Source organism: Gossypium hirsutum, chromosome D05, assembly GCF_007990345.1.
Source record: "Gossypium hirsutum isolate 1008001.06 chromosome D05, Gossypium_hirsutum_v2.1, whole genome shotgun sequence".
Taxonomy (NCBI): domain Eukaryota; kingdom Viridiplantae; phylum Streptophyta; class Magnoliopsida; order Malvales; family Malvaceae; genus Gossypium; species Gossypium hirsutum.
The window spans coordinates 65,100,928-65,119,446 of NC_053441.1; the positions used below are offsets into that span (position 1 = coordinate 65,100,928).

General features: G+C 32.5%; 2 protein-coding genes across 3 annotated transcripts; one reads left to right on the top strand and one right to left on the bottom strand.

Annotated features, from left to right (window-relative positions):
* Positions 1 to 1,343: 1,343 nt before the first annotated feature.
* On the bottom strand, positions 1,344 to 2,630 carry LOC107902899 (heavy metal-associated isoprenylated plant protein 47). Of its 2 annotated transcripts, none has more exons than XM_016829007.2 (3): positions 2,564 to 2,630; positions 1,859 to 1,937; positions 1,344 to 1,761 (listed from the first exon to the last, which is right to left on the bottom strand). In XM_016829007.2, exons 1-3 carry the CDS (start codon positions 2,567 to 2,569, stop codon positions 1,496 to 1,498), a joined length of 351 nt encoding a protein of 116 aa, XP_016684496.1. In that variant the 5' UTR covers positions 2,570 to 2,630; the 3' UTR covers positions 1,344 to 1,495. The 2 variants fall into 2 exon arrangements, with proteins under 2 accessions (XP_016684496.1, XP_016684497.1); XM_016829008.2 differs by having other exon boundaries at positions 2,078 to 2,623.
* An 8,269-nt stretch (positions 2,631 to 10,899) lies between these two features.
* LOC107902161 (serine carboxypeptidase-like 42) lies at positions 10,900 to 15,368 on the top strand. The gene is made up of 10 exons (XM_041092547.1): positions 10,900 to 11,205; positions 11,718 to 11,822; positions 12,140 to 12,232; positions 12,322 to 12,414; positions 12,851 to 12,936; positions 13,362 to 13,664; positions 13,832 to 13,965; positions 14,193 to 14,288; positions 14,446 to 14,560; positions 15,062 to 15,368. The coding sequence occupies exons 4-10, from the start codon at positions 12,342 to 12,344 to the stop codon at positions 15,197 to 15,199; spliced, it is 945 nt and encodes a 314-aa protein (XP_040948481.1). The 5' UTR covers positions 10,900 to 11,205; positions 11,718 to 11,822; positions 12,140 to 12,232; positions 12,322 to 12,341; the 3' UTR covers positions 15,200 to 15,368.
* Positions 15,369 to 18,519: the final 3,151 nt, after the last annotated feature.

Genomic DNA, 18,519 nt, shown 5'->3' on the forward strand with positions numbered 1-18,519 from the left:
TATTGAAGTTTGTGTTATGAGAAGATGTTCGAAGATGTGGAATCGCCAAGGTGGAGATTTGTTGAATATTGGCAATATCCCACATTAGGTAAAGATAGAAAGGGAGGGGGTTTTGGTTTGTTATATATAGAACCCTTCCCCCTTAGGTTTTATCATCCCAAAAATCCAAGTAGCTAATTGTAACTTGGTGTTGATCTTCTCTATTGTAATATTTCTAGAGGAAATATTAATTTGGTAGTGTTCGAGGACGTAAGCTAAATTGGCCGAACCTCGTTAAAACTCTGGTATTTTATTTCTTATTTGTTTGCTTATATTTAATAGCTTTATGTTGGTTATATTTATTTAGTTATTATTGCTATAAATATCTAAGTGAGTTCTGTCTAGTTGTTGGGTTTTAAGCGGGACCATTTGTGACCCCTCCAATTTAACTGGGAATTTTCTTAGTATAATTGTTGGCATAATAATTATCTAAATATTTCTGATAATATTGTTATTAATATTATCGTCGCTTCCGCAACAGAATATCCATATCATGGAGGAAAGTTTATTGACAGTTGAAAGTGGAATGTGATAATGCTCTCTTAGTTGAATTGATTTTAGCTAGCGGAGTTGCAGATAGTCATTTGACTGAAATGCGTCTTATCCATCATTTATTGAGTCAAACTTGGAAGGTCATTGTTCATCATATTCTGAGGTCACAAAATATAATAGCTGATTATATGGCCAAGTGTATGACGACTAATCTTCAAACCAATGAATTTTGAGTTTTTCATTTTAAGCTGTCTCTTTTTCTACTAAAAAAAATTGATATGGAAATTCTTTTTTCGCAATCTAACTTTAAATAAAATTTAATTTACAGAATTATAAAAAGCTTTCAAAATATTAATTTTGTTAAGCGTAAATGTTACTTTTTAAGCTAAAAATATTTACTCCATTGTAATTTAAACTTATTAATTTTTTAATAATATAAAGATAAAATTAACGTATTTACTAATAGAAAAATTAATTTAATTCAATCCTTATATATATATATTCTTTATCTCCAATTTCCACTTGCTGTGCTGAATTAAACTAATGAAATTAAAAAAAAAAACCTAAAGATTGAATGAATCATCAATGATTCACATGCACATGCACATGCACTTCCTTATAGTCTGGAAATATTGTATACATATAGAGAAATTTCATCTCTTCGAAACTCTTCAATTCGATTTGATTTTAGCCCATTTTTTGAAGGTTAATTATGATTATGATTGCCTTACAAATCATTCAAGGTTACCTCAACATAATATTGTGAGGTTATACTAAACACATATAGACATCTAAAATTTTTTGAAAAAAAATTGAATTTACTCAAACCCACACAATACATAGAGACAAACCTATTGGTAACATAAAACAGAGCTAAGAATAAGGAAAAAAAAGGCAGGCCTATAATTGGAGTTACATTGCTAATCAACATGGCCTTATTGCTGATAGTAGTGTGCTTTTAGTTTCACATAATAGTACAAGGAGCTGGAGTAGGATCAGGAACCACTCTATAATATTCAAACGGCTGTGGTTGACAGATTATAATTTGAGGAGACGGGGGCTTTGGCGGATCTACTGGTTTGGGTGTATCTTTCACTTCTTCAACTATTTCAATGCTTGCATGACAAAGCTTCTTCCTTAATGCCTCGGTCAAACATGCTGCATCCACCCCATCACCTAATATCATTAGCTTGTCCTTTTCTGGTCCATGTAATGCCACCGATGTCACCCCTGCCAATCCATTACATGAACTTATAAAAACACATCAATGGTTTCATTAATTATGTTTTTATTTGGTTGAATCAATAGATTCATTGTTAAAACATACCATATGCAACAGCAGCTACTTTTAAAGCTTTTTTTCGGCATTTGCTGCAATGCATTGACACTTTAAGAACTATCTTTTGCTGCACATTTGAAACACAACTTAAACATCACAATTTTGAAGACCCTAAAATGTTTTTTTCATTGAAGAAAGTTTAATGTATATAAAAATGTTGATATAGAGGAATTGGAGAGGAGTTGGCGGAGGAAAAAGATGGTTTACCCTAAGAAGGGCAGAGAGCCGTTGCAGAAGAAGGGTGGTTAGGGAGATGGATAGAGAGAAAAGGTGTCTTCTCTTCCTTTCTAATGAGGCGAGAGGGTTTTCATACGAGTAAGCATCTCATAGGTGAGTGGTTCACATCCTTGTCTCCTAGTGGTGGTGGCGGTATAACCTTTTGGTGATGTGACAATTTAGAGTGGTTTTACTTCAGCCATGTAGTGCAATTGATGCTATGGTTGTAAGTAAGAGTTTTATAAGCCTCGAGGTTTGAGTACTCACATGTAAGTAAACTGTATTAACACTTCTTTTGAGTCTTACAGGTTCACTAATTGAAGTACTTTCGACTCTATAAATCGACTCTCAAGAGAACACAACAAGAAGCAATTTCTACCAAAGAATCAATTGAGTATTTGATAAACATCACTTCGAAGATTTCTTCGGAAGTAATCACCTCCATTAACAAAGAACATAAATTGCTATATACTATACCTTCATATTCTCAAGCACCGAAAAGAATGTAGCTCCTAGACAATTAGGCTTTTCCAATAGCTGATCACTTGAAAATTAAAGTAGCCATTGGTAGCTCTTTATATAAGGTCATGACCTCTAAGGTTTAAACTCATACATAATATATTATATATATATATATATATATATATAAAATATAATTTAATGAAAGTTTAAGAATTAAGTTAGTAGATGATCCACAATTTATGGGTTCAACGCCAAGAGCTAACCTATTCAAAAACACACACACAAAAAAAAATCTTTTGGTAGTGTTAACTCAATCTTGAGTTAAACACGTTAATTAATTAAATATGTTTACAAAAGTCAACTATTATTGTAGTGATTAGTTGTTAACAATGCGAAACGAATATTTTTTAAGAGTTTTAAAGGACATGATTGAAATAATATTGGAGTTGATGTTAGAAAGTCAATAGTTTAAAAATTATATGGAATTTAGTCCCTTTGATTTTCAAATATTAAAAATCTAAGTCCAATTGTTGACGCTGTTAAAAATATTCTATTAAATTCAAGTTTATTACAATATCATTTATTTGTTACGTGACCATTAAGTGAGTATTTTTTTATTTCAAAATATTACACCATCGAATTTAACCAAAGAATTTTAACAGTGTTAACAATTCGACCTGAATTTTTAAATATGAAAAGTAGATGAGTAGAGGGACTAAGTTCCAACTGTTCGAAGAGTATAGGAGCTTGTATCATATTTTAACCAAAATTTCTCAACATATAAGTAGAGGATTAATTTTTTTAAGGTTGGCTTTGACGTATTGATCTTACGTGATGGCTGATCTCATCAACTACATCTTTGCAATGCCAACATTTACTAAATAAATACAATCATGAGAAAGGGTTCCAAGTATCATGAATAATAATATAAACAAGTTAAATACACATAATGCTTCATGTTTAGGATATTTTATGCATGTTTAGGAATTTTTTTAAGTAGGGTTAAGGTATTCTTAATATCATTTTACAATGAATCTGATTCATTGTGTCATAAATTAGTAATATCATGATTCAAGACCATTAAGTGTACACATGATCAGATTATCTATAATTATCCCCATAAAAATTACAAACCCCAATTTGAAAAAGGAAACATGGTGAGTTAATTTCTTTATATATATATATATATATAGAGTAAAAGTACAAATTAATATGTCAACGCTTTAAATATTATATTTCACGGTTTATTTGTGTAGATTATGTAAGTCAAATTTGATCTAAAATTAAAATTTCTAACCATTTGTTTTATGTAAAAAAATTCAACTGTTGAATATATAATATATAGAGTATTTTAGATGGAGATGATAGAGATATCAGATTGAATCGAAAATTTACATGCATGATAAGTAAAATTATATAGATAAATTCAACAGTTGGATTATTAAAATATTAATCATATAAATAGTTATGAAAGTATGTAAAACAATCTTTAGTTTTTACATTTTTACACTAAGTGGATTTGATGGGAGTCTCAAGGCTCAATTTTAGGCTTACACTATCTCAAGACCCAATAATAAGATCAAATGCCAAACAAATCAAACAAAGATTTGATCAAAGACAATATGTGAGGACGAATTTTTTCGAGGAAAGGGGGAATGATACATGCACGAAATGAGTGAAACTTATTGAAGTCAATCCAACCAAAATGCCAATTTTCAAGATGAAAAGATTAGTCAAGTTGCAACAAATTTTTGGATGTGATCTAGACATTTATAGGCTTAGATGTTTGAATAGCGGTTCAAGAGCTATCTTTTATCTTCGAAACGCACTTTGAATCACTCAATTTTAAGTTTAGGAGCTCAAGTTATGATTATTTTAGTGAAGATTGCACGAACAAAGTTTTTGGATGAGGATAATACGGAAAGTACGAGTTTCAGAATTTTTATTCAAGTTTAAATAATATTGGGTTCAAGTTTTAGGCTTAATTTTTATCATACACAAGCCCAATATTGTATTTATTAAGTTTTATTATTTTATTATTTATTGATTCCAAATTTTGAATAAATTTTAAGTATTTTTAGTTATTTAGGAGTTTTATGTCAATAAGAAAATTTAGTTTAAAATTACTTTTTTTTAAGTTAATTAGAGTTTTATTTGGATTTACTTAGCTTGCAGGTCTCTTCATTGTACACAATTATTCAACAATCAATTCATTCATTAGTTTGAGTTTTCTTTTTAAAAATTTATCTTGAGTTTTCTTTTAGAAGAGTTTTAACAAATTTTTTCAGATTTTGAGGATCATATTCAGGCTTTTTCTTGCTAAGTTTTCTTTCTTGGAGGAAAATTAGAGCCGTTTGTAAGGGGTTATAGATTCATCAGGTTTTCAAGTGTAACCCCCCAAAGTGTGTATACGAGATTTGCTGAATATTGTCATATAATTTAGTGGTTAAAGGCGTGGGTGTGGGCTTCAAGTCCTTTCGTGAGCGGTATGACAATAAATTTATGTGTTGTTTAATTAGTTAAGTTTTAAGTAAATTCAAATGTTTTAAAAAAACTGTTGAGACTTAGTGGATTAGTGGGCTTGTTAGAGATTTGTTGGCAGGGGGTGTGGGGGTTTGAATTTAATTTCTTTTTCTTTTTCTTTCAAATCAATTTGTTCTCTTATTTTTTTTCAATTTTTTTGTAAGCTATTTTGATTTCCACGTCTCTTTCTACCTTCGCTATCCATTTTTTTCCCCTTTCTTTTGTTCATCGTTTCTTGCGCCACCTCTTGCCATTTTGTTTCTATTCCTTTTTGTTCTTTTATTCCATCGGTTCTGGGTGCCCGTCTGTTTGTGCCTTCACTTGCGTTCTTGTGGGTGGCTATCGATTCTGCTCTCTCATGCAATACTGTTTTTTTTTTTGGGGTATTTGTGAGTAAGTTTTGTAGAGTTTATAAAGGTTTTTGGTTAATGTTTTATTACCCTTTCGAAGCTTGGGTTAATACTGTGTAATATTCACTGTTGGGTGCTAATCAAGAAGATTGGAATTTCCCTCCTACGAGTGGGTTGTTTTAGGGGCTGCTGTGAACGTGGGTAAGTATTCGAGCATTTATATGTTCAATTTTAGTTGGAATTGCTCATGTTTGTGTTTTAGCCAAGTGAATGGCTCGGTGAGAATTGAGGAATTTGGGATTGATTTTGGGCGATCTATTGTCGTTTTTAGGTTTTCGCTATCTCGTAGTTGCATTCACGCAACAAGCGAACTAGGTGTGTAACAAGAAACCTAGAAAATAGTGAAAGACGAAAGCTAAAATTGAGTACTATCGACGCCACACTGCTGTGTGATAGGCCGTGTGTGACACGGTTTGGGCTATTTTGGGCCATGTGGACCACACGGGCTAGGCTATTTGGGTTGTGTGGGCACAAAAATTAAAATTTTTCCCTAGGGCCGTACACATTGTTTCGATCGATTGTGGGCCTTCCGTAGGGTCGGCATGTGATTAAATATACTATAAAACATGAAATTTGATCATATGTTATTATGAATTTTGATATCAGTAAATGTATCTGAGATGTCATATGATAATTCAAATTGAGTGTGACGTTAAATACGTACATGATTTGCATTTGAAATGTTATACATGATTTCTGTTCTGTCTATACCTGATTCTGGGGTGGGATATATTATGTGGAGCAAGTGTTTATGAGAGAAGCGATTTTTTACTCATTATATTGGTAGCACTGTTGCGAATATTCTAAAAAGTGTCATATCGACACTAAGTGATGTGTAGGGCTGCATGGGTCTTTAAGACCCTACATAATGTGTAGGGATGGTTGGAGATGGTGTGTTGTGGATGGGGTAAGATTGTAAATTTGCATATGATTCTGATTCTATATGAGATATACATCTGTATCTGGTCTACTATGTAATAAATCTAAAGTTAAATCTATGATTCTGTTTTGTTTTAAGTTACATATTGAGTTATGAAAACTCATTGTTTTTGATTGTATGCCATTTTCAAGTAACCCTCAGACTTAAGCGAGTCAGTGCGATGGGAGCTCGGTTATATCCACATTTTCGCAAACTCAGTTTATTTAAATTTGACTTATTTAAAGTTCTGGTTTAAGAGTTTTGTAAATTTTGGACTCTCTGGACATTTAGGATTATTTTTGGTTTGGATTTTATTTTCGATTTTTGCGTGATACAGGTAAAATGATTTATCGAAAATGTCTGTTTTCCTGCAAACAAATGATTTCAAGAAAACAAACCTGGTTTTCCAAAATATAATGGTCTAAGAATTTTCGCTACAAAGTAACTAATTTTTAGAAAACATAATTGAACATGGATTCAACTGAAAAGCTAACTAAGAATAATTTCCACTAAATTGGAGATTTCTTTAGTAACGGAATTTGTGCTATTTTTCAATGTTTCTAGAAAGTTAAATCTTCAACCATTTTATATAATCACTCCAGATGCGGCCATAACGTCTAGGCTAGAATCAAATCAAATTTCTTGACATATCCTACATAGAAAATTTGTAGTTGTGCTGCTAGAATAGATTTGGTGGGTATACTACCAGAATTGCAGTAAAACTGCTAGAGCACACTTCTCCATCATATATCATATCCTACCCCAATGCACATGCAAAAACATACCAATATCTCATGCTACATGATCATAACAAAACAAATTTATAACATGCTTACACAAGTTTCATTAAAACAGATTATGTCACATAGCCTACATAGAGTTTTGCTAATCAGAGTTATGCTTTACCAAAATGCAAACATTTAGATTATGTATTTCACATTCTTACTAGATTACAAAATATCTACCTACCTAATTTCAAAAATCTACTTTTGGCCAAATAGAGGCCACAAACTACCCAAAATGGGCCCACACTCTTGTGTGGCCCACACACCCTACTTGATCGGGCCATGTGGCTCACGATCTACCACATGGCCTACCAAATGGCCGTGTGACCTACACTACTTCCCACAGGGTTTACCATACAGTCGTGTGACCCACACGGTCTACCACAAGGCTTAACATACAGTTGTGTGATGTACACGACCAACCACACGACCGTGTGATGCAGCCTACCAGCTTCAATCACAAAATTCCAGATTTTTTGTGATTTTTTAGTGTTCTCGAGTTAGAAAGACACACACGAACACTTTTGGTATGTTGTCTCAACAACAAAAATTTTGGAAACTACCTACGAAATCCAAATCGAACCAATTAACTAATACACATACTAATACAACCTAAATAATCGGTTCCTATAAACTAAATGAAACTAACCTTTAATTTGAACATTTAAACACTTACCCTTGGAGAAGAACAAGAGCCTTTAACAACACTTAACTCGCTAGAGGATCGTTGTGTGTCTCACAATATTCCTTTATCAATACAAGAATGTTCAAACTCAACATTAAAACCAATTAAAAGTCCACTTAACTTTATGTGAACTGAAGAAGAAAACCACAAAAATATGGAAAAATATGGAAAAATATGGAAAACCACAAAACAAAAGGAAGAAAACAGAGGAAGTGGCTGCAAGAGAGGAATGAAGAAGAAGGAATAGTAGAAGCAATTTTTTTATTAGCCCAAAGTTCACAGGAAACAAAAGAAAGAAGGAAGATTGTGAAGGTTTATAGGAAACAAACAAAGAAAGAAAAGGGTCAACTTGTGACACGCGCGAAAGGAGGGGGACCAAAAGGCAATATTCCCACGTTGATCAAACGGTGCCGTTCTGGCAAGCCCGTGCGCATGGTCTCTGGACCAGATTGAAACAAAAGCCAAAACTTGGTGGCCTAAATCAAATAAAACAAAGGACCATATTGACACAAAATGCAAAGGCCGAGGATCTATTGCGCAAATAGTCCCTCAAGTGAAAAACACGCGGATCCTTGGGTGCGGATCGGGTCGCTCACGGGTCACGAAAAACGGCGCTATTTTGGCGGTAAAACCCCTCCAAGTGAAACAACGTCGTTTCACACTATATATAAATTTTGAAAAATAACTAAAAAAAACATTTTTCCTTTCATTTCTCAGAAAAAAGAACAGAGAGACAAAGTCTCTCTCCCTCTCAGCCTTTCTCTCCAGATCTGACCATCGCCACCACCGTAGCGCCACCGTGGCTAATGGACGGCGTTGCGCAAACAGGGTTTTTGAACCCTCACCTCACGGCGTCCCCGAAGGCTAGGCCTTCTCAACCGCGTGATCAAAAGAAAAGGAAGCAAAGGGGTCTTCTCCCTATTCGACTCCGGTGATGGCAAAGACAGACTCCAGCGCCGACTTTCGAAGCAAACATGTATTTTTTGCTTTATCTTTTATTAAAAAGGCTCGTAAAAAAGTAAAATAAAATAAATAAACACAAACAATAATGAACAGGAACACAAAGTAAAGAACAAAGAAATTTTAAAACAACATTTTCTTTAAGTTTTTTTCATGCTTTTCATTCACCAGTCGTAAAAAAAATACAGAAAGAGTGTTTGGCTTTTATAGCCGATTTGCTTCTATTTTTCTATTATTATTTTTTGGGCTGCTTGTGTGTGTCCTCTATTTTGCAGGGTTGATGGGCGACGGTCGACGTGACAGCGGCGGTGGTAGACTCGCGGTGGCTCGGAGACCAAGGGTCTGAAGCAAGTGGTGGCCAGGAGACCAAAGGTCTCAAGCAAGGTGCGACGCTTAGGGTTTCAGTAGGCTGACTTTGGTTTCTGGGTCTGTTGGGCCTGGTTTTGGGCTCTGGGTTTGGGTTTAATTTTGTTGGGCTAGGTTTTGGGTTAGGCTAGTTGGGCCTTGGGCTAAGTCCTTAGGTTGGGTTTGATTTGGGCTAGGGTTAGGTGGGTTTGTTGGGCCCCAGGTAAATTTGCGCTGTACAGCTCTGTATTGTCAAATGCTTATGCAACAACTTTTACTTTAATGAAAGTTTCTTTCCGTTTGTTAAAATTACACAAGTTCCCAATCCATGTACTTAAACGAATATCAGAATATGTCAATAACTTCATTTCCCCAATCAATTACGCTCTCTTCTTTTACCATCATTTCTCAATAGCTCAGCTTCTCTAGATCAAGTAGTCAGTATCATACTAGTGGATGCAAAGTTTTTGTTTTGGTAACCGTACGTGCTAGTGTATTTTATGTTTTGTTTCGGCCTTATTGTTGTTTCTTAAATATATTTTCCTGTTTATATCTTAGTTTCTCGATAAAATATATTATATATGCAAATAAACCATAACAATATACGTTCGAACAATTTATTGAAATATATATTTTCCAAATATTAATTGCATCCAATGATTATATTTTATTTCTAAATGCAACAATAAATTAAAAATCTTACTTTTTAAGACAAAATAGCGTAATTTTTTATTGAAACTGTGAAAATCTTATGCCAATCGGTATGGGCTAGGAGAAGCCGAAATAAATTGAAACACAAAAAAAACCAAAACAAACCAATTGATTTACTAGTGAATCAATACAATCAGAATCTAGTGAATGGCAAAATCTCAATTTTGATTCACTAGTTCTGTCAACAATTCGAAGATAAATTCACTTATCTGATCACTAAGAATTTGAATTTTACCCACATACTACTGTTCTGGGCAGTACGACTTAAGGGAAACAAAAGTTATTTTCGTTTTACACACACAAGATTCAAACATGAAACCTAAGGACAAGCTGAAGCCTTACCATTAAACCAGCAGGCTCATTCTTGTCAACAAACTAATAAGAATAAATTATAACTTGTATGTGAACAGCCAATTGAAGGAGCAAATATCAACAAAAGTCAAGGGAAGGGAATCGAATACAGGACCTCTAGCACACAACCAAAACACTTAACTACTGAACCAAATCAAATAAACCCATAAATTATAAAATTTTGGGCGTTACAACTCTCGGTTCACTAACCCAATTTCTACTAACCCGGTTTTTGGGATGTGACAATATTTATTTCCCTAAAAGAAAATATAAGCACAATAAAAAAGGGAATAGAAAATGGAAAGAGTCCAAATCAAATAAATACACCTCCATATATATCTTATCATTTCGAAAGGGAAAGCACAATAGGTCCAACATGAAACTCTCTTAACCCAACCCTTTTGTGGATAATAAAAGCATTTTCTATTAATGTACTCGGGCATTATCATTACTAAAAAATAAAAATCTTACCCTATTAAATATATTTACTAACAAAACCAAAATTATTAGGCAAACTAACAAAACCAAATAATGCCTTAAAACAATGACAACTTGAAACCTATGTTTCACGGTTTCAAAATGTTAGCTATTAAAACAATATATTTACTTTAAAATAGAAAAAAACACAATATATAAGGTAGCTATCTCCATTAATTTTAAGCATTAGAAAGTAAAGAATTCAATAAACATTTGCTACCCTTATCTCTTTGATATTAGAATAATTTCAAATGGAATTTCGGGGAGTAATCTTTGTTAGTTTTCTTATTTTTCAACTTCGAGTTAACTCTAATGCCTTTCCAATGAATGATTTGATAAGCAAATTGCCAGGACAACCAGATGTTAATTTCAGGCAATTTGCTGGATATATTGATGTGGATGAAAATGTCGTTGGTCGAAGTCTTTTTTACTATTTTGTTGAAGCTGAAAAGATCCCCTAACTCAACCCCTCACTGTTTGGTTAACTGGAGGTTAACTTCTTTGAAATTTTTTATTGCAGTTTTTGATGTTATGCGGATTTTCCAGTAGGTATCCTATACGAACAAGTTAGATAAAATTTACTATGCGCAAGCCAAAGCAAAGGGAAGCTGGGGCTTCGGCCCCATTGGTTAAATGTTACAATTACATTTTTAGCCTTTCCCAAAAATTAGAATTCAATTTAATCCCCTTTTTCCCCTTCAAATGGAAACATTATCACTTCCTGCCCTCGTTAGAAAGTAATAATTCAATTTAGGCCGTTTCCATGCAAAGATTTTATCTTTATCTCCATCTCTAACACAAAATTTATAGCCTTTCTCTGACTATGATTTTTTCCTCATCTGGAAACCCATACGTTTAAACATATATTGAATACATGTCGAACTAGACTAGTCATTACGTTAGATCGAACCATCACTCTATTTTTCTAGCTTTACTTAAGTCTAGCCGATAAGTTTGTTTGATTACTCACATATAATAAAATCTTTAGTGTAATACTATTCAGGACCAGGGTGTTCTTCAGTTGGAGATGCCTTTGGAAGTGTTGGTCCTTTTATTGTTACAAAAGATGCTCATGGTCTCCAAACAAATTTCTTATCTTGGAGCAAAGGTTGTCTAATTTCCTACGCTTATTTTATTGATATATATTTTTTGTGCATATATATATATCATGTTTCATAGTTATTTTTTTTCACATCCATATAAATTTAACAAAATATATTAAATGTTTTAGAACTATATATATATATATATTTTCACATCCATATAAATTTAACAAAATATATTAAATGTTTTAGAACTATATATAAAATGTTACAGTACGTCTAGTTTTCATTATTGTGTTTAAATGAATTGCATTGCCTTTCTTATATTGTTTTTTTTTGTATTTCTATGTCTATATAAGATTCTGTCTAATATATGTTTCAGTGTCAAATCTATTGTTTATTGACTCCCCTATTGGATCTGGATGGTCATATTCAAACACAAGTAGTGATTATAATAACGGAGATGATACCACTAGTAAGATCGTAGTATATATTCTTCATTATTAATTAAAATAGTTTGGATATTATATATATTGATAGTTTCCAATTGTTTGTTACGTACAGATAAAATATTGCTTACATTTATGCAAAAATGGTATGAAAAATATCCGGTCTTCAAGTCGAAAGATCTATATCTAGCTGGATCAAGTTTTGCAGGTGAACAATTTCTTGCTTCTTTTCTCTTATCTGGTTGTATATCAACATATTTTTAATACACCAAAACATACTTAATGAATACCTAAACAAAATATAATGCGATCTCTAGCATATAGTATTTTCTATCTATATATTGTACGTTATTATTTACATATCAAGCTTGCAACACTATTATTTTTTAGATTCAAACTCAAATAATTAATCAAATTTCTTATTAAATTAATAATTTTGTAAAAATAATTAAAAAAATAAATATTTTCATAAATTATTTTTTGTAACATACTTCTTTAATTGAATATGTCAAACTAATTATTCAAAAGAAATATAACAAGCAAATGATCTTGTCTTAATACGAGTTATGGATAAGTCTCTATGGAACAATACAAACAATATAACATGTTCGTTACTATAATCAAATCTGTGGATTTTATTTCAGGACACTATGTACCAAATCTTGCTAATGCTTTACTCGACGACAACAAGCAATCCAAGCAGTCGAAATTTAACCTCAAAGGACTGGTTGTAAGTAAAATCGTATCTAAATAATCAAATTTAATTGCCACTTTAATATATATTTGCATAAAAGGATTAGTTAGAAATGTTCATGGTTGAGTAACTTGCCTAATTCGAGAAGGCTTAGCTTTACTAGATTGGATTAGGATACCGACTTCTACGTTTTGGATCAAACCATTATGACTTTGATTATTGTTCATTAGATTGCATCATAGAAAATATATTTTGGTTTAAATCAAGCATCCACACTAACATAAAAAGTTAAAATTATTCTGAAATATTTTTAAGAATTTTATCGGGCCTGGATAAAACAAAAATAACATGTGTTGCAGCTCAAATCTTCCGTAAACATGGTTAGGTTCAATTCAATGTTAATTTAAATATTTTATTGTGAACTTTATTTTTATTTTTTTAATTGCAACTATTTTGAACAGCTGGGAAACCCAATGCTTCGTAAAAAGCTAGACGATATTGCAAAAATTGATTTCTTTTTCTCTCGAGAGATGATAAATAGCTCGTTGTATAACGAAATCAAGAAAGAATGCAATGCCATTGATGAAAATAATTACTTTTCTAGCATCAAAACCACTTGGAGTGCAAAATGTAAAAACCTTGTGTTTGAGGCCGATTTGGCTGCTTTCAAGACCGATGCTCATAATTACTCCCCGCAGAAGCTATTTGATGTCTTTCGCCCTCCTTGTGCTGAAACTGAGAAAGATTTGAACTTAGAAAAACAGGTTTTCATTTATTTCTTTACATTCCTCTTACTTTACTTTAATTCGGAACTGCAAATAACATACGTTCGTATAGAATCGAATTAACTGAACAACCGAGTAGAACTAATTTGTGTTATTTTTCTTTTATTGGTCATAGCAAAAGCATAAAACTTTATTTTTCAGTCCAGGTTCCTTTAGTTAGCACAGAAGTAGACATGTGCCATCCATTACGGGTGCAATTTTACTTTAATCTCCCAGAAGTTCAAAAAGCTTTCCATGGGAATCAAACAAACTTGTCATACAGATGGAAGGGTTGTTTCACGTAAGTTCTCCCTTAAAATTTGAAATAATTGATGTTTTTTTATTCCAGATATGTTGATATAATTACTTTTTAGAAATTATTTTAAATTCAAGTTTTAAGACTCATTATCTCCATATTGTCACCTCTTGTTTTGGTAAAATAAATAAATTACTTATTTATTGATGTGGATGCCGTGTAAAAATTGTTAACCTTAAAATTTTCATTATATGTCACTCTTATTTATTTAGAGCTAATTTTAAATACAACGAAGCTGATAAGGACCTTGACATGCTTCCTGCGCTTAAAAATCTTCTTCAACTATCCGTTCCCATTACAATATTCAGGTTGGTATTGTATTTGTATGCCATAATTTTTTCCAATACTTTCTTGAAATAAGTTAACTAAGTATGAAGAATCGAAGTGAACGATTATGAAAACAAATTCTCGTGCCATTTGACTGATTTTTTATTTTATTTTATTAATATGATTACAATGTTATAGTGGAGATCAAGATGGTATAATACCGATAGAGGGAACCTTACAACATTTGGAAAAGTTGGCCGAGGAGTTAAACATCAAGTTAACCAAAAAGGAAACATGGAGTCTTGGAACCAAGGTTTTATGTTTACACATTTAATTATATATATATTAGCTTCTTCTTTTTTTATATTATGATTAGATATATTTAAGCATCAAGTTATCCGGCAGATATGGTTACCAATTTGGATCTAAACTTGAACAAGAAATTTTAAGTGTTGACTCGATTGGCTTGATTAGCGCATTCAAGGCAAGCTCACACTACTTACCCAGTTCAATGGGCTTGACCAATACGTGCTAGGCCGTGATCATGATTTTCCACAAATTTTGGGCAACTCGTCCTAAATTTTTATTTAAATATGAAAATATTAATGTAAACATAATTTATATTTACTAAATAGTTAGTCGAGCCGATAGGTTGGCTCGAGCTAACTTAATCATAAAAAAGTAAATATATTAGAAGAAAATAATTTTGCAGAATGTCATATATATTGAATAATGGAATGGGTTTTCTTCTTTACTATTTATCTTTATAAATTTGTATTTTAATACGATAAAATTAATTATAAATATTTAACAGGAAGGAGGCTTGAAGTATGAATTTGGAGACTTACTAAAATTCTTGACGGTGAAGGGAGGTAATCATCATGTTACATCTTCTCGACCATCACAAGCTTTTTCTATTTTCTCAAATTTCACAATTAAAGCGATGCATTGAGGATTGGTGATGAAACTTATGGAGCACACGATCATGATTCATGTTGAAGCCACCATTCACCATAATAAGACTTGTCGTTGTAATAATTTATTGTGATGATATGTATTATTTTATGATGCATGGACATCATAAATTTTTATATTATGCAATAATATAATTAGTTAAATCATCTGATATCTAACGAATAATTATTATTTTAATAAAATCATGTAATTTTCATACATGAAAATAACAAATAAAGAGAACTCAACCCAATATGCGTAACAATTTTTTATTGAAGATTTTGTTTTCTAATGTCAAATAAATTGATTAATGCATCAACCTTCTCAAACACCATTTATGACTTTGTTATAAGCATTTTGTATATTTGAATATATTAGATACAGACTCTAAAACAATGTGAATAGTAATTTCTTATATTTTCTTGATCATAAGTGTATTATATAAATAATTACGAAAAAAGATGGAGTAATACATTTGCGTAGTGCTTATTACAAAAGACGATCACAATTTGTACACAAAACCCTTTTTCCTTAAACTCTCATACAAAAGAAAACATAGCCTTAGATTTGCGTTACTCTGTGATTGGCCACCACCTTCTCCCTTCTATTACTTCCCTCTTTATTTTACTTTTTTCGATTTCTTTCGTTACCCCTTGTGGGGGTGGTTTTGGAGCAACAATTTTCGGAAGCAACACGATTGTGCTTGTCTCATAGCCGCCCTCTCATCTCCTGCATTAGGGTGCTTGTTTTCATTACAAATTTGGCATTGTTGTGGAAACGTCAAAGAACAAGATGAGTGTGCTTTTATGTCACATTGGGGTGGACAACAAATGACTTTCGAGTTTGTTGTGTCTTGGCCTTTCTTTGTCCTAGTTCTTTTGTTCGACTCTAGTGTCTCCCTTGTCTTTTAAATTTCAGTTTTGCTTTAGCCCTTGGGTTGTAGTCAAGAAATACGATCAGGTTGCATGCAAGAGAAAGGCTTGTGAATGCATAATGACTTGATGCACCAATTCTCTCCAATTACTTTCCTCCATGCTTTTAATAAATTAGTAAAGGAAAACCTAGTCTTTGCAGGCCCTGTTCTAAGAGTTATTTTGTTCGATTTTCGATGCATTCTACCACTTTTTTATATCGCTCTTGTTGACACCATTTTTTTTGGTGAAACGGGGTCGACTTGGATTTTGAAAACGAAAATAAAAAAAATGGGAGTCACCACCAATCCTTTTTGATGAGGTGTGATTGGATCACCTTGAAAAGTGGTTGTTTTTAATAAATGATTTGATTAAAACAACAATTTTGATCCACGAAATTTAGAAAAATAGGTTTGGGAGTCAGTTACGCACGAGGAAGGATTAGTACCCTCGTAACGCCCAAAATTGGTACCTAGTTGATTAATTAATGTCTTAGTGTCGAAGATTGAAAACTTTGAAGAGATTTAAAATACAATGCTTTTTTAAAGACTGATATAAATCAAATTTCATATTAAGACCCTCTCATTTTGGAGAGAGAAAATGTTATACCCGATGAGTTAGGGTATGATATTTAACTTCCCCAAAGATGAGCTTGTCCTAAAAAAACTCACGCAATAAAATTTAAAAGGATACTCAATTGTTTAAGTCGGATGAAGAAATCACAGCCCAATACGTTAGGGCGCAATTTCTCAAAATTCTAAACATTGAATATTACCTTTATGATTTCTTAGAAAAATCCTCATCTCGAGAAAACAACGTGTCATGTCCAATGCGTTAGGACACAACGTATTGAATTCCCGATAATGAGCCTTTTATTTACATTTTTTATTTTAAAGAGCACTCTCGATTATTTAGATTCAATGAAGAAAATTGGAACCCAAAACGTTAGGGCTGAATTCTCTCGAAGATCCCAAATACCGAGTGTTGCTTTTGTTTTGAAATTTTTCTGTTTTTGACAACTTTGAGTAAAAATGGATGTAACATAATGATAATGATGATAATGTAAATAGAGGAATACAAGCATGGGCTTTAAAATAAAATAAATAAAAGGACAAACTAATATGGTACACAATAGCAAGCACATAAGCTACAAAATTAAAACATTCATTCTAAATAATGCGAATACGAATAAGGAAGTAAACAAAGAAAATGAATAGCACTATGGAAATGTAAAAAAGATATATACATATGTATATATTGTAAGATTATTATACAAGAAAATATAAGTTAGTAAAAGCATACATATGTGCATAGAAAGGTACATACATACATGCATATATAAATTATAAAAGGTATACAAAAATATGTTTTTATATACATGTAAAAAATATATACATATATATATATATATATATATGAATGTGCATATATAAATTATAAGATATACAAATGTGTATGAACACATGGTAATAATAATAGAAAATAAAAATAGTAATGATATTGTATGAAAGGAGTAACAAATACTAAAATAGTTAATTTGATGAACAAATAATTAAAATAATAAACTGGGGGCTAATTTGAAATTAAACAAAGTTTATGGGCCAAAATTAGGAATGGAAATAAAGAAAACGGTCAACTTGTGACACGCGCGAAAGGAGGGGGACCAAAAGGCAATATTCCCACGTTGATCAAACGGTGCCGTTCTGGCAAGCCCGTGCGCATGGTCTCTGGACCAGATTGAAACAAAAGCCAAAACTTGGTGGCCTAAATCAAATAAAACAAAGGACCAAATTGACAGAAAATGCAAAGGCCGAGGATCTATTGCGCAAATAGTCCCTCAAGTGAAAAACACGTGGATCCTTGGGTGCGGGTCAGGTCGCGCACGGGTCACGAAAAACGGGGCTGTTTTCGCGGTAAAACCCCTCCAAGTGAAACAACGTCGTTTCACACTATATATAAATTTTGAAAAATAACTAAAAAAAACATTTTTCCTTTCATTTCTCAGAAAAAAGAACAGAGAGACAAAGTCTCTCTCCCTCTCAGCCTTTCTCTCCAGATCTGACCATCGCCACCACCGTAACGCCACCGTGGCTAATGGACGGCGTTGCGCAAACAGGGTTTTTGAACCCTCGCCTCACGGCGTCCCCGAAGGCTAGGCCTTCTCAACCGCGTGATCAAAAGAAAAGGAAGCAAAGGGGTCTTCTCCCTGTTCGACTCCGGTGATGGCAAAGATAGACTCCAGCGCCGACTTTCGAAGCAAACATGTATTTTTTGCTTTATCTTTTATTAAAAAGGCTCGTAAAAAAGTAAAATAAAATAAATAAACACAAACAATAATGAACAGGAACACAAAGTAAAGAACAAAGAAATTTTTAAAACAACATTTTCTTTAAGTTTTTTTCATGCT

What these genes read in the sequence shown, in the direction of transcription:
- LOC107902161 (XM_041092547.1), top strand. Translation starts at nt 12,342, where the DNA reads ATGCAAAAATGGTATGAAAAATATCCGGTCTTCAAGTCGAAAGATCTA. An exon ending in AGCTGGATCAAGTTTTGCAG is followed by an intron (nt 12,415 to 12,850) that starts GTGAACAATTTC and finishes ATTTTATTTCAG; the next exon opens with GACACTATGTACCAAATCTT. An exon ending in CATGGAGTCTTGGAACCAAG is followed by an intron (nt 14,561 to 15,061) that starts GTTTTATGTTTA and finishes AATATTTAACAG; the next exon opens with GAAGGAGGCTTGAAGTATGA.
- LOC107902899 (XM_016829007.2), bottom strand. An exon ending in AGTAGCTGCTGTTGCATATG is followed by an intron (nt 1,762 to 1,858) that starts GTATGTTTTAAC and finishes ATGGATTGGCAG; the next exon opens with GGGTGACATCGGTGGCATTA.